Source organism: Panthera leo, chromosome C1, assembly GCF_018350215.1.
Source record: "Panthera leo isolate Ple1 chromosome C1, P.leo_Ple1_pat1.1, whole genome shotgun sequence".
In the NCBI taxonomy this organism is placed as follows: domain Eukaryota; kingdom Metazoa; phylum Chordata; class Mammalia; order Carnivora; family Felidae; genus Panthera; species Panthera leo.
In genome coordinates, this window is record NC_056686.1 from 11983884 (window position 1) to 11999591 (window position 15708).

The 15708-nt window shown below is 56.1% G+C and overlaps 1 protein-coding gene across 4 annotated transcripts in view; it reads left to right on the forward strand.

The window, feature by feature from the left end:
• CROCC (ciliary rootlet coiled-coil, rootletin) overlaps positions 1 to 15708 on the forward strand; it is a 45585-nt gene that overhangs the window by 28427 nt on the left and 1450 nt on the right. For all 4 annotated transcript variants that reach the window (XM_042950994.1, XM_042950991.1, XM_042950992.1 and 1 more), the window contains 11 exons: positions 138 to 297; positions 1808 to 1975; positions 3644 to 4016; positions 10048 to 10217; positions 10335 to 10455; positions 10759 to 10922; positions 12543 to 12758; positions 13415 to 13639; positions 14014 to 14163; positions 14479 to 14679; positions 14882 to 15013. In XM_042950994.1, coding sequence (XP_042806928.1) covers positions 138 to 297; positions 1808 to 1975; positions 3644 to 4016; positions 10048 to 10217; positions 10335 to 10455; positions 10759 to 10922; positions 12543 to 12758; positions 13415 to 13639; positions 14014 to 14163; positions 14479 to 14679; positions 14882 to 15013 — 2080 coding nt within the window. The remainder of the gene's footprint in view (positions 1 to 137; positions 298 to 1807; positions 1976 to 3643; positions 4017 to 10047; positions 10218 to 10334; positions 10456 to 10758; positions 10923 to 12542; positions 12759 to 13414; positions 13640 to 14013; positions 14164 to 14478; positions 14680 to 14881; positions 15014 to 15708) is intronic.

Consider the following 15708-nt stretch of genomic DNA (forward strand, 5'->3'; position numbering starts at 1 on the left):
CTTCACCCACTGAGCCACCCAGGCCCCCGAGGAGAACAGGCTTCTGTGTAGATCCCCACCCTGCACTCTTCCCGGGACCCGTGGCTGCCGCTGACCTCTGCCCTCTGCCCTCTGCCCCCCTCCCCCCCCCACTCCAGCTTGAAGCTTGCCAACGAGGACAGGGAGCAGAAGCTGGTGCTCCTCGCGGAGGCCCGGGTGGCCGCGGGCAGGGAGGCCGAGGAGCTGCGGGCCGGACTGCAGGAGGTGGAGCGCTCGCGGCTGGAAGCCCGCCGGGAGCTGCAGGAGCTCCGGCGGCAGGTACCCGCCCCGGGCCCTTGCCGCGTGCTGCCCCTTGTGCAAATCTCAGAGGAATCCACGAACAACAGAAGGTGTAGACCCTGTGAGAGGGATCGGGAGCTGGCGAACACTTGTAAAGAGCCCGCAGTAACTATTTCCAGCTCTACGGGCCATACGGTCTCTGTCGCGATTACTCAGCTCTGCCAGCAGAGCGAGAAAGCAGCCCGACACAGTACGTACGCGTGTGGGCGCGTGTTCCATGAACACTTTGTTGATGGGCACCGAAATTCGATTTTATATCATTCTTCGCGTGTTAAGACGGAATATTCCTGGATTAAAAAAAAAAATTTTTTTTTTTAATGTTTATTTATCTTTGAGACGACGCGAGAGACAGAGTGCAAACAGCGGAGGGGCAGACAGAGGGAGACACAGAACCCGAGGGGGGCTCCAGGCCCTGAGCCGTCAGCCCAGAGCCTGACGCGGGGCTCGAACTCACGAACCGTGAGATCATGACCTGAGCCGAAGTCGGACGCTTAACCGACTGAGCCACTCAGGCGCCCCTGTTCTTGGATTTTCTTTCCACCATTTCAAAATGAACCATGTCCAACTGTTTACAAACATGTAAAAACCGTCCTTGGCTCAGGCTTTCCCAGAAGACTTACAGAACAGGCAAGAGCCCCATTTGGCTCCTAGGCTCTACCTCGTCCAGAGATATCACAGCGTGACTACCAAACTCTCTTCATCTCCCACCAGGGCCCCCGCTTTACCTCTCCGGGCGCCTTCCTGTTGGGTTGAAGTCCTGGGAAGCCACAGGAGTGTCTGAAAGGAAGTCACATTTATGTGCCAGGCTCTTGCTGGGTGTTGTGCATGCAGCCCCCTCACTCTAGCGGCATGGGGTAGATGGGCCTTACCCCCCACCTGCTCCTGTGGGGAAATGGGGGCTTAGAACATACCTTTGTATTCCGCTCATCTGAGATTAAATCCCGGTCTGCTGCTTGTGGGCTGTGTGGCTTTGAGCAAGTCACTTCTCCTCTCTAGGCTCCATTATCTATTGAATAAGGATAATGTCAGTACCTGCCCTATAGACAGTTATGTGAGACTAAATGAGTTCGTACAATCGAAACGCTTAGAACAGATGTGGACACATGGTAAGCACTCCGTAGGTCAGGCGTCCCTGTAGAGGAAGGTGACCAGGAGGCCTGTGCTTCCTGCCCTGCAGAATTGCTTTTCTGATGTGGGTCCAGCACGCCCCATGATAAGTAGTTGCAGTGAGGCAATAAATGGAGGTGATTGGTGTCCAGGTGCCTGGCATGGCTGGAGCTCGGTGAAGTTATCTGAAGCAGGTCCCCAGTGGATTCGAGGTGGTGTTCAATGTCTGTGTCCCTGGAGCGCTGGGTCCTGAGTGCTCCCTGTGCCTGGACAGGACAAGGTATAGGGGCAGAGTTGAGCGGGCCCTCGCCACCCTGGGCTAGAAGGGGCTGTGGATGCCGAGAATGGATGCTGGGTCCTACCTGTCTGCTGTCTCTCACAGATGAAGGTGCTGGACGGTGAGAACACCAGGCTGGGCCGGGAGCTGGTGGAGCTGTGGGGCCGCCTGGCCCTGGGCGAGCGGGCAGAAAAGGAGGGCCGGCGGGAGGCCCTGGGCCTCCGACAGAAGCTGCTGAAGGGCGAGGCCAGCCTGGAGGCCATTCGGCAGGAGGTAACTCGGGTGTGGATGGGGAGGGTCTTAGGAGGCAGTTGGGGGGGTGCCCTGGGTTTCCCCCCTGCCCGTCAAGAAGCGGGTGGGGACTCCAATGCTGGAGTCATTCTGAGACATCACTCCCGAGGACTCGTTCCTGTCCTCCACTCCTTGAGATTCTTCTCCAGGTATAATAGTAATAACAGCTGCGGGAACTGTGTAGCAGGGGTGAGGGGGGTAGGGGGAGCTCTGTAGACATAAGCTTGTTTGATTCTCTCAGCAGCCTAATGAGGCAGGCTCTCTTACCCCATTTTTCACAGAGAACCAGACACTTAGGCTCAGAGAGGTCAAGGGGTCTACTCAAGATCACACAGCCACCCAGGTCTGTCTGACTCCCAAGCCTGTACTCTTTCCATGCTGCTTCTCTGGCTGTTTTCACTTTAGTGCATCTACTGTGTGACCTTGACTAAATCACTTAACCTCTCTGTGGTTCAGAGCACTGATGGGCTGGGGGCCCTAGCATAAGTCCTGGCATCCAGGGGCTCTGTGAATGGTGGTTTCTAGTGAAACTGATGGCTGTGAGCGGTTGATTTATCCTCTAAACCAGAGGGGGGTGTGTGGGATCATGCACTCCATCAGAAAATAATTTTTTAGTACATGCCTCATTGTGTGATTTATTGATAAGTTATGTGCACTGAGAGACAGTACAGCCTAATGGTTGAAAAAACAGCCACTGGAGGGGCGCCTGGGTGGCCCAGTTGGTTGAGCGTCCGACTTCAGCTCAGGTCATGATCTCACAGTTTGTGGGTTCAAGCCCCGTGTCAGGCTCTGTGCTGACAGCTCAGGGCCTGGAGCCTGCTTCGGATTCTGTGTCTCCCTCTCTCTCTGCCCCTCCCCTGCTCACACTCGCTCACACTCTGTCAATCTCTCTCTCAAAAAATAAATAAACATTAGGGGCGCCTGGGTGGCTCAGTCGGTTGGGCGGCCGACTTCGGCTCAGGTCATGATCTCGCTGTCCGTGGGTTCGAGCCCCGTGTCGGGCTCTGTGCTGACCGTGCAGAGCCTGGAGCCTGTTTCAGATTCTGTGTCTCCCTCTCTCTCTGACCCTCCCCCGTTCATGCTCTGTCTCTCTCTCTCTCAAAAATAAATAAACGTTTAAAAAAAAATTAAAAAAAATAGATAAATAAACATTAAAAACATAAGAAAGAAGGAAGGAAGGAAGAAAAAGAAGGAAAAAGAAAGAAAACAGCCACTGGAGCTACTGTGCTTGGCTTTGAATCCTGGCTCCGAGCTTACTAGCAGTTTGGCCTTGGCACAGCTGCTCTGTGCCTCAGTTTCCTCCCTTGTAAAATGGAGATGATTCATGGTGGTAAAGTTTTTTGGGGAAAGTACTTAGTCCCTGGCACTGATAAGTCCTGTCCAGGGAAGTGTGGGCTGTTAGTTTATTACTAATAAATTGTATATACTACAAGGCATGTACACAGAAAGAAGAGAAAAAAAGATTCTAGTAGTTCATTCCCACTTTCCCGTGGATATTCCCGCACAAACTGCCTGGGTGGAGGCCACTAAAGAAGCAGATGGTGTGCCAGCCACTTTTGGGTGGGTGGGCTCCAGGCTGGGCCTGGGAGGCGGGGCGTCGGGTTGGGGGTGGCCTTGCTGACCCCCACCTCCCGGCATTGCCCGACCCAGCTCCAGGGAGCCCAGAGGAAGCTGCAGGAACAGGAGGGCGAGTTCAGGGCCCGCGAGCGAGGCCTGCTGGCCTCCCTGGAGGAGGCACGCGGCGCCGAGAAGCTGCAGCTGGACCACGCCCGCAGCTTGGAGCTGAAGCTGGAGGCGGTGCGGGCCGAAGCCGCGGAGCTGGGGCTGCGGCTGAGCGCGGCCGAGGGCCGGGCGCAAGGCCTGGAGGCCGAGCTGGCCCGCGTGGAGGCGCAGCGGCGCGCAGCCGAGACCCAGCTGGGCGGCCTGCGCTCAGCTCTGCGTCGGGGCCTGGGCCTCGGGCGCACTCCCAGCCCGGCCCCGCTGCCCTCGCCGGGCTCGCCGGCCCGGGGCGCGCCCGCTGGAGGTGAGTGGAGCCACGAGGGAAAGGGCGGGGCGGTGGGCGGGCTTCACTCTGGCCACGCCCCCGGTTAGGTCGGCTCCGCCTGAGAGCGGGCTGCTGTCTGGGCCATGCCTCTCCTTTAACGGACCAGTCTCAATCCCGCCCCATATCACTTTCTTCCCTTTGGGGAGTCTGCCCAGGCTCTTCCCCTTCGCTGATTTGTGTTCCTCTGGTTGCTTCATTTTTAAAGGAGGTGCTGGTGCTTTTTTTTTTTTTTTTTTTTTAATTTTTTTTTTAACGTTTATTTATTTTTGAGACAGAGAGAGACAGAGCATGAACGGGGAAGGGTCAGAGAGAGGGAGACACAGAATCTGAAACAGGCTCCAGGCTCTGAGCTGTCAGCACAGAGCCCGACGCGGGGCTCGAACTCCTGGACCGCGAGATCGTGACCTGAGCTGAAGTCGGCCGCTTAACCGACTGAGCCACCCAGGCGCCCCTTTTTTTTTTTTTTTTTTTTTAAAGTGTTTGTTTTTCAGAGAGAGAGTGGGGGAGGGGTCAGAGAGAGAGGGAGACAGAATCCGAAGCAGGCTCCAGGCTTTGAGCTGTCAGCACAGAGCTGGACGCGGGGCTTGAACCCAGGAACCGTGAGATCATGACCTGAGCTGAAGTCCAACGCTCAACCGACTGAGCCATCCAGGCGCGCCTGATGGTGCTTGTTCTTAATGCCCCTGACTCCTCTGAGACTTTGAGGCTGCGTCCTCTATAATTGATCCTCACTCCCTCTCTCCATCAGTCTCCCACCCCTAGCTTGATACCCCGCCACACTAGACTTGTGACCCCAGCATCACAGCCAGACAGTTACCTACCCGGCCTAAAACCTCTTCCAGCAACTCCTTCAGAAATCGTTCCAGTCCCATTTGTTCCCAGGGCCCCGTGGATGACTCCGGGAAGGTCAGCGCTGTGCTATGGCAGGGGTGAGCACACCTTTGGAGAGCATCCTTGTCTCAGCCTGACATAATTCTATCTTGACTCTTAGGGCCTAGAATAGAACCTCTGGAATCTTAGCACTGTGGGCAATTCACTATGGGATACTGAGTTGTTGCTTCTTCAAATCCAGATTTAACCCCTGGATCACATTCGATCAGTTATGGAATACTTATTAAGCGCTGGCTGGGTGCTAAAGACAGCTTCACTGTGGGATGGAGCAGTAAACAAACTGACTAGCGTTTCTGCGCTTAGGGAGTTTCTAGTCTAGGGAGAGGAGCAGACAATAAATGTGATATAGAGATGAAATAGAGAATGTTCTGGGTGGTAGTAAGGGCTGGAGAATAGGCAAGGACAAATGCATTCAAGGACATTGCTGGTGAGAATGTAAAACAGCACAGCTGCTGTGGAAAACAGTTTGGCAGTTCGTCAAAACACTTAGATTCACTGGCTGCCTGAGTGGCTCAGTCGGTTAAGCATCCAACTTCCGCTCAGGTCACGATCTCGCGGTTCGTGAGTTCGAGCCCCACGTCGGGCTCTGTGCTGATGGCTCAGAGTCTGGAGCCTGCTGCGGATTTCGTGTCTCCCTCTCTCTCTGCCCCTCCCCTGCTCGTGCTCGGTCTCTCTCTGAAAAATAAACGGTTTAAAAAAAAAAAAAAAAACCTTAGAATTACCATGTGCCCCAACAATTCTACCCCTAGATATATAACCAAAAGAACTGAAAAAGGGGCCTTGAACAGATATGCGTACACCAACCATTCAGAGCATCATAAAAGGTGGAATCAACCCGTGTCCATCGACAGATGAGTAGATAAACAAAATGTGTCGTGGCCACACAAAGGAATATTATTCAGCCTTACAAAGCAATGCTATTCTGATCTGTGTTACAACAGGGATGAGCCTCGACAATATTATGCTAAGTGAAAAGGCAGTCCCAAAGGGACGCTTGCGGGAAATACCTAGAAGAGACACATGTATAGAGGTAGGAAGTAGATTAGAGGTCACTAGGGACTGGGGGCAGGGGACACTTGGGAGTTACTGCTTAGTGGGCACAGAGTTTCTGTTTGAGGCCGTACCTGTCAGTTTGCTGGGGCTGCAAAACAGAGTACCTTAAACTTCAGTCTGTGTCTCCCTGTTCTGAAGGCCAGAGTCCCAGATTAAGGTGTCAGCGGGACCATGCTCCTTCTGAAGTCTCTAGGGAAGGATCTGTTCCAGGCCTCTCTCCTGGCTGCCTATAGTTCCTAGGCTTGTGGCAGCAGGACCCAAGCTTCACTTGGCCTTCTTGTGTGTGTACTGTGTATCCAAATTCCCCCTTTGTGTTAGGATACCAATAATACTGGATTAGGGGCTCACCATACTCAACTATGACCTTGTCTTTTTTTTTTTTTTTTTTTTTTTTTTTTTTTTTTTTTAGCGAGAGAGAGAGAGAGAGCAGGGGAGGGGTAGAGAGAGAGGGAAAGAGAGAATTCCAGGCAGGCTCCACACTGTCAGTGCAAAGCCCAATACGGGGCTAGAAGCCACAAACTGAGATCATGACCTGAGCTGAAACCAAGTGCTTAACTGACTGAGCCACCCAGGCATCCCCACTATGACCTCCTCTTAACTAATTACGTCTCCAAGAAGGTTACTCCCAAATAAATTCACATTCTGACGTGCCAGGGGTTGGAGCTTCAACTAATGAATTCTGGGGGGGCATAGTTCAACCCAAAATAGGTATGATGGAAGATTTGGGAACAGATAGTGGTGATGGTCACATAACAATGTGAATATAATTGGTTAAAAAGGCCACATTGGGGCGCCTGGGTGGCTCAGTCGGTTAAGTGTCTGACTTCTGCTCAGGTCATGATCTTGTGGTTTGTGCGTTTGAGCCCCGCATCGGGCTCTGTGCTGACAGCTCGGAGCCTGGAGCCTGCTTCCGATTCTGTGTCTCCCTCTCTCTCTGCCCCTCCCCTGCTCACGCTCTGTCTCTCAATAATAAATAAACGTTAAAAATTTAAAAAAAAAAAAAAAGGCCACCAAAATGGATGTAGAAAAAGCATTTGATAAAATTCAACATACAGTTATGATCCAAACTCTTGGAAAACTAGAAAAAGGTTTCCTTAGCTGATAAACTAGTTCTCCAAAACCCTACAGCAAATATTACATTTGACTCCTGTATTTAATATTGTACTGGAAGTCTCAAAGGTCCTAGCCAGTACACTATGGTAAGAAACATAGAATTAATGTTTTAAGGTTCAGGAAGGGAGAAACAAAACTGCCACTATTTACAGATCACGTGATTTTTCTATGTAGAAAATACAGGAGGGGGCACCTGGGTGGCTCAGGCAGGTAAGCATCTGACTTTGGCTCCGGTTATGACCTCATGGTTTGTGAGTTCGAGCCCCGTGTCGGGCTCTGTGCTGACAGCTCAGAGCCTGGAGCCTCCTTTGGATTCTGTGTCACCCTCTCTCTCTGCCCCTCCCCTGCTCATGCTCTATCTCTCTCTCTCAAAAATAAATAAACGTTAAAAAATTTGTAAAAAAATACAGGAGAAGCTACAACAAATTGTTAGAACAAGTAAGAAGCTTTAGTAAGGTTGCTGGAAACAAGATCAACATACAAAAGTTAATTATATTTTATTATATCAACAGAAGCAGAACACGTTTGTTGTTTACTGCCAACAGCAGAATTGATAAAATATCATTTATACTGGCACTAAGAAATCTCTCCCCCAAAGAAAACACCAGATCTAGATGACTTTACAGATAAGGTCTACTATCCAAGGAAAAAATAATTCTAATCTAATATGACTTTTATGGAGACAGCCATAAATGTTGTTGAGAGACATTAAAAGAAAGCTAAATAGGAGAAATGATTGTATGTATCAACAAATTCACTATTATAAAGATGTCAGTTCTTCCAGATTCATCTATAGATTGAATGGTATTTCGGCAAAATTCTTTCTGTGTGTGTGAAACTTGACAAGCCAATTCTAAAACATCTATGGAAAAACAAAGGCCAAGAAAGCCAACTCACTCTTGAAGAAAAAGAACTAGATGGCTAGGGGTAGGGGCTTGCCTTGCCAAAGATAAAAGTTAATATAAAGTTTTAGTAATTCAGGTGCTGTGCCACTGAGACCAACACTGGCTGTGTGGTCAAGGACCAGACCTGCATGTCCAAAGAAACCTGATCTGCGTTGGAAGCTTGATCTGTGATGGACTTTCCCAAAAGTCCCAAAAGTATTTGGATAATTGAGAATCCATACAGAAAAATAAAAAAGAAAGAGACCCTTCCATCACCTTTTAGATAAACATCAATTTCAGTTAGATGCACTGCATTTTTTTTTAAGTTTTTTATTTATTTAGGTAATCTGTACACCCCTTGTGGGGATTGAACTCACAACCCCAAGGTCAAGAGTCGCATGCTCTTCTGACTGAGCCAGCCAGGCACTCCTAAGTAGATTTGAAGATTAAATACAAAAGGGAAAACTGTAGCTTTTAAAAGACAACATAGGAAAATATCCTTATGGCTTTAGGACAGGAAAGGATTTCTTAAGACACACACACACATACACACACACACACACACACACACACACCCTGCTAACCATAATGTTACTAAATGTTATTTAATTAAAATTAAGAACCTGAAAAAAAGATGGCTAGGAAAGCATATTGTATGTTATATATATTATCACAGCAAAGAAATTTAAAAAAGAATTTTAAGAGAGAGAGACAGAGTGCAAGCAGGGGAGGGGCAGAGAGAGAGGGAGACACAGAATCCGAAGCAGGCTCCAGGCTCTGAGCTGTCAGCACTGAGCCCGATGCGGGGCTCGAACTCGCAAACCATGAGATCATGACCTGAACCGAAGTCAGATGCTCAACCTACTGAGCCACCCAGGTGCCCCAGAAATTTTTAAAGATACAGCAAGGGCAGGGGTAGGGGTGTTTGTGTGGGAAATGGAGAGCCCCGGTGAGGAGGTGGTAGGTGGGGGAAGGATGGGTGGGAGAGGAGACTCTGAGGACAAGGGACAAGTGAAGGTCCTGACTGGCAGTTCCCCTGTGAACACCGAGGGGACAGCAGGCACAGGGCAGTGAACAGGTACAGACGAGTGGGAGGTGAGGACAAAGGACACGCCTGAGTAATCCTTGCAGGCCACTCTGTGGTAGGGGCCCTTGGGGGCAGTGGGTAGACATCCTGCTCCAGGTCCTGTGGCTGTTGACGGAGCTGTGGGGCAGCTTAGGTGTCCCTTGCCAAGGCAGGAGGATGCTATGGGCAGGCTGACGCCCTGCCCTGTGGTTCCGATGCTGACCTCCAGGTGGCGCCCTGTCTCTGTGCGCCCCTCCGGCCTCTTCAAGCAGACAAGAGTTCATTTCTCTGCCTGGAAGTAGGGCTGCCTGGTTCTAAATCCCATTGTGGGATCTTCCCAGCTTTGAGACCAAGCAGATCGCTTAACTGCTTTGAGCGCATCCAGCCTGTGAAGGTTCTTACTCCTCAGAGAATTATCGTGAAGGTGGGATAGGCCGTCAGTGCCTGGCAGATAGGAAGCAGGGAGATGTTGAGGTGGTGGAACGTCCACCCTTGGACTGGGTCCTGGGTGTGCAGCCCTCACAGTGCCCCTGGTCTTGGCGGGGAGGCAGACCTTGGAGCCTCATGACCCAGCCTGGGATCAGGGACATGTCTGGGAAGCAGATCTAATGGAATGGGCCAGGTAAAGAGAGGCCGTGGGGAGAGAAGGGAACAGCATGCACGAAGGCCCTGGTCCCGGAAGAGGGAATGTTCTAGAACTTGGGAGCCGAGGGTCATGTGGAATGGACAGCTTGTAAAAGGTGAGAGGGCTGTGCTAGGGTGAGCAACGGGGCCTCTGCACGACGGCAGGGAAGTTGGGCTTACTCTGAGGGGCCCGGGACCAGGGAAGGGTTAAGCAAGAGGGTGAGGGCCAGCGTGCGGTGGGAAGCTCCTGCAAGCTGCTGGGTGCGGCTCGGGGGGCGGGGGGGGGGGGGGGGGGGTGAGGTGTGCGAGCAGCCCACAGGCACCACCCAGGCCCGAGAGGCTCCGGTTCCCGCAGCCCTAAGCATGCCGCCTCCCCCAGGAAGCGGCGAAGGGCTCAGCAGCCCCAGCCCCTTGGAACGCAGCCCTGGGTCCGAGCCACCATCCCCAGGACCTGCCACCTCCCCGGCATCCCCAGACCTGGACCCGGAGGCGGTACGGGGGGCCCTCCGGGAGTTCCTGCAGGAGCTGCGGAGTGCCCAGAGGCAACGGGTGAGGCTGGGTGTGAGCCGCTGGGTAGGGAACCGGGTGGCTGAGGGCCCTGCGAGGGGCTGCAGGTGTCAGACCAGGGGTCTTCCCTTCCTCCCCCGCCCCACGTCGGGGCCGCAGGATGAGCTTCAGGCCCAGACCGGTGTCCTGAGTCGACAGCTGGCTGAGATGGAGGCTGAGAGGGACAGTGCCACCTCACGGGCGAGGCAGCTGCAGAAGGCTGTGGCCGACGGTGCAGAAGGTGAGTTTGACCCCCCACCCCCGGCTCCCTGCTCTCTGTGCTCTTAGCCGCTGAGGTGGGACGTGTGGGATTGGCCTGAGCGGCTCCTCCGTCCCTGCCCTGCCCACCGTGACCTGAATGGGGGGCCGTCTCCTCTGGGGGTCCCTCCCTGGTCAGCTCCACTCCACGTGTGCAGACCGGCAGACCCTCAAGGACTCGGAGAGGCAGGCCCTGTGGCGGGCGGAGGGCAGGCCGGGCACCTGGTGGCCGGGTTCGGGTCTCGGGGTGCGCCCGGCCAGGCCTGACGGGGCTGGGGTGCTGCAGCCCGACGCCGCGTGGACGGGCGGCTGAGCGGGGCCCAGGCAGAGCTGGTGCTGCAGGAGGAGAATGTGCGGCGCAGCGAGCGGGAGCGCCGGGCCGCCCTGGACCAGGTGGCCGCCCTGGAGAGGAGCCTGCAGGCCACCGAGAGTGAGCTCCGGGCCAGCCAGGTAGACGGGAGCTGAGGGCCGGCGGGGGCAGGGGGGCGTCCGCCTGTGCTTGAATGGCTGGCTGGGAGTCCTACTGTGTGCGTCTCCGTTGCCGTCTGCCTGGGTTGCAGCACCCACTGAAGTGAGCCGCCTGTGATTCTGTCCGGAAGCCCGTTCAGATTGCACCCGCTCGCTCCTCCTTGAGGTCACTAGGCTGCAGAAGAAAAGGCCTGGGCTTTTGAGCCTGACAGAAGAAAGTCTGTTCAAGTCCCGGCCGTGCTGTTTATTGCCTGCCTGGTCTCGTTTTCCTCCTGCGTAAAAGAGGGAGGCCAGCAATCGTCTCCCAGAGACGATACACGAGTGCTCTTTTTTTTTTTTTTTAAGTTTATTTGTTTTTGAGAGCGAGCACGAGCAGGGGAGGGGCAAAGAGAGAGGGAGAAAGAGAATCACAAGTGGGGTCCTCACTGTCAGCGCAGAGCCCGATGCGGGGCCTGATCCCTCAAACTGTGAGATCATGGCCTGAGCCGGAATCAAGAGTTGGATGCCGAACTGGCTGAGCCACCCAGGCGCCCCGTGAATGCTTTTAACATATGGTGTTCAGGGGACGTCGGTTTCCTTTGTCTCTGTATAGCCACATGAGTGGTGTTCTGGGGTTTTTATATGTGTTTGGGGGACATCTGTGTACACGTGTCGTGTGTGTGTGTGTGTGTGTGTGTGTGTGTGTGCACGCGCATGTGTGTGTGCCCGGGGCAGGACACCCTGGCCCTGGGGGCGACAGTCCAGGCCACCGAAGCCTTGAGCCCTTCTCATGCCAAAGGTCCCCTCACTCCTTCCCCCTTCCTCCCCAGCTCTCCATCGTTGCCCCGACAGCCCACCCCCTGTCTCTGGCTCCAGGTCAAGTTTGAGCTGGATTGTTATGTCTGTGGTTCCAGGTCTGGCCTCCGGCCCAGCCGCAGGGGCCGCGGGAGGAGGCCAGGAACAAAGCTGGGCAGGGGCCAGAGTGGGGCTGCCAGGCCCAGACATGGCAGAGTTGGGGCTCTGAGCACGGCGGCAGGGGGCCGGGCTTGGGGGGGGGTTCAGTCTGTCTTCCCGTCCTCTCCCTACTCCTCAAGCCTCTTTTTACTGTCTGACCCCATGTGGGGGAGGGAGGAACATCATGCCCTAAAACCAGGGGGGGCCCAAGGCTCCTACCTGACTCAGCTCAGATCACACAATGCAGCTTCTGGGCCTGGCTCTGGGGAGTGATGCAGCAGAACAGGGAAGCCCTGGAACCTGCCTTTTCACCCTCCCTTCCCACCCTGGGGCTCTGCGAACACTTCGTGGTACCCCTGGGCCCGTGCAGTCTCCCCACTGCACAGATTTGCGGTAGGGCCACAGAGCAGGAAGGGAGCACCCTGGATCACAGAGCCTGTTAGAAAGGCCAGATCAGCCAAATCCAGAAAGCGCTCTGGGATCCTCAGGCCAACCCAGCCTGTGAACATGCGGGGAGGTGGAGGGCCTCGCAAGGGTCACACAGTGAGGGGTTGGGCCAGCCTCTTCAAGGCTGCTCCCCACTTTCTCCCGAGGGTCCTGACGGGGTGTGGGAGGCGCGGGGTCGGGGGTGGCCGGGCGGCCGGGGCCTGACCCCTCCCCCACCCGCAGGAGAAGATCAGCAAGATGAAGGCCAATGAGGTGAAGCTGGAGAGTGACAAGCGGCGTCTGAAGGAGGTGTTGGATGCCTCTGAGAGCCGCACCATCAAGCTTGAGCTGCAGCGGCGCTCACTCGAGGGGGAACTGCAGCGCAGCCGCCTGGGCCTCAGTGACCGTGAGGCCCAGGCCCAGGCCCTCCAGGATCGGGTGGACTCCCTGCAGAGACAGGTGGGTCCCCATTACCCTTTGCGGGTTTCTCATCCGCACGCTCAGTGCCGGGTGCTTTACGGGGACTGCGTAATACTCCCAACAACCCCGAGGCAAGCATCATCCTCATTTTGTGGACAGACAGACAGACAGAGAGGGGCTGCCATCACCCAAGGTCACATAGCTAATAAGAGACACAGCCGAAATTAGAATTTAGGACTCTTTGACACCAGAATCTTCATTCCTAGGAAACATGTGGGACAAGTTAGAGATATAGGTTTCACTCATGTCCCTTTTTTTGCCTTGGCTGCCAGGAAGCTCAGCTCTAACTAGAACGTTCAGTTACTCTGCTAGTCCTACAAGGGCACCCACCAAAGTCAAGAACACAGAACATTTCTGGATTGTGGTGGTTACCTTTTCTCCTCCCTGGCAGGGGAGGAGACCCTGGGGTCTGGGACATCCGGGTTTGTGGCACTCCGGGTGAGGGTAGTTAAAACCAGCAGTGGGACGGAGCCTAGGCTGCAGTGGGCTGAGCCAGTGGGAGCGCATGGGAACAACGAGGGTCGATGATGAAGGCCTAGGCAGGGGTGGGAGGAGCTTGGCTTGGGTTCACCGTTCCTGCTGGAGGCCAGGGTGAGAGCAGAGCCACTTTACTGTCCTGTCTGCCCTCCTGCCAGGTGGCAGACAGTGAGGTGAAGGCGGGGACTCTGCAGCTGACAGTGGAGCGGCTGAACGGGGCCCTGGTCAAGATGGAAGAGAGCGAGGGGGCCTTGCGGGACAAGGCGCAGGGCCTGTCAGAAGCACTGGCCCAGAGTAGCGCCAACCTGACCAGCACCCAGGACAAGAATCTGCATCTGCAGAAGGCCCTGACCGCTTGTGAACATGACCGCCAAGTTCTCCAAGTACGGGGGTTCCAGGGCCTGGCTGGGGGTGGCCCCAGTGAGAGCCGACAAGGGCAGGCTTGGAGGGGCCCTTGGAGGACAGTCGGTTGGGAACCCTAGGGAGCCAGTCCGTGAGCGCTTTGAGGTGGGTGGGCCCAGTAGGAGCATTGGCCAATAGGAGGGGGCTTGGGGTGGGCGGGGGCGATAAGAATACGCCTACTGGTATAGGCTTGAGGGACCCAGATCCCGGGTCATGCAGGTCAGTGGGCCAGGCCTGCTGTCTGCCTCGCCCTCCAGATTTTGGGGCTGTTTTGTGGGCTGTAACCCTGACCCGGAGGTACAGAGTAGAGGGGAGCCTTTGCTCCATCCTGGCATCAAACGCCCCTGCCCCCCAGGAACGGCTGGAGGCCGCTCGGCAGGCGTTATCGGAGGCCCGGAAGCAGAGCAGCTCCCTGAGTGAGCAGGTGCAGACGATGCGAGGCGAGCTGGCGGACCTGGAGGTGCAGCGGGCAGAGGCAGAGGGCCAGCTGCAACAGCTTCAGGAGGTGAGGGCCACGACGGGCCCCTTCTGTCCCCGGGACGCCGAGGCCCCCAGGATGCAGCGGGACCTTCCGTATCCCCACCTCATCCCGAACCCCGGGCCCGGCCTCCCGTGAGGAAGCGTGGTTCATTCGACCCGCGCCCCCGTCACGCAGATGGAGAAGCTGAGGCTCAGAGAACAGCGTGGCCTCGGGTGATAGTTCTCTGATGGGGGCCTCACCAACCCCCCCTGCGGGGCCGAGGCTGGCCTCACCATCCCCAAGCTTCAGATGCACGCGCACCGAGGCCCGGAGGCATTAGGGGCCTGCCGGCTTCTGCAGGTGCTGCGGCAGCGACAGGAGGGGGAGGCGGCGGCCCTGCACGCGGTCCAGAAGCTGCAGGAGGAGCGGCGGCTGCTCCAGGAGCGCCTGGACGGCCTGCAGCGGGCCCTCGCTCAGCTGGAGGCCGAGAAGCGGGAGGTGGAGCGGTCAGCGCTGCGGCTGGAGAAGGACCGGGTGGCCCTCAAGAGGATGCTGGACAAGGTGGGCTGAGCCGCCGGCGCTGTCCCCCCACTTCCTCGGGGTCTTGACCTTACGTCCCCAGGGCCGGGGGCCTCAGGTGCCCTCCGGCCCCTGCTCCTGCTGCCTCTAACCTAACACCCCTCTCTGCGCCCCTCCCTCTTCACGGGAGCCCCCCCCCCCTTCCCCCGGGGGGCCTTAACGCCCTCCTCCTCTCCCGGCCTAGGTGGAGCGCGAGAAGCTTCGCAGCCATGAGGACACGGTGCGGCTGAGCGCCGAGAAGGGCCGCCTGGACCGCACGCTCACGGGGGCCGAGCTGGAGCTGGCTGAGGCCCAGAGGCAGATCCAGCTGCTGGAGGTCCAGCCCCCGGCCACCCCCTCTCTCCCTAGCCCTGGACCCGGGCCCCACCCCTGCCCCAGGCCTGAGTGCCAGACCGTCCCAGGAGCTGCTGATGGCTCAGCCGGCCCAGGGTCCTCAACCTCCATAACCCACGAGCCCAGACTCTTGCAGGGCACAGCCCAGAGCAAGGTCCTAGAGGGAGGGGGTCCTCCCCAGAGTGGAGAGGAGAGAGATGCCGGTTAGCGTGTGAGCCTGTGTGCTTGCGTGTTGTGGAACATGGAGGCGTGAGCGTGCATGGGAGTGTTCTGCACGTAACGTGACTCTTGTGCACAGATGTGACAAGTCTGCGTGTCAGGAACGTGTTCCAGGTGTGCGTGTATCTTCCTGTACCGAAGTCTTCCTGTCTGTAGATGTAGGAGTATTGGCGCTTTGCTCGTAGGCACGCATCCCTGTGACCAGGGGCTAAGTACTTCCGCGCTTGCTTTGGGGCCGGTACGAATGTGGGCGTGTCCGCGTTTGACTACGTCTGCGCGTGTGTGCACGGTGTGCGCATGTGCACGCCTGTCAGCGGGGTCACTAGGTACCCTGACCCCGGATTCGCGGACCCGGGGGGCCAGGAACATGGGGGACAAACCAGGATCTCTTGCTCCAACCCCCCGCCTGCACTGTCCTGAAGGGCCTTCTAGGCTCCCATTCCTGGGAGTGCCCGCCCC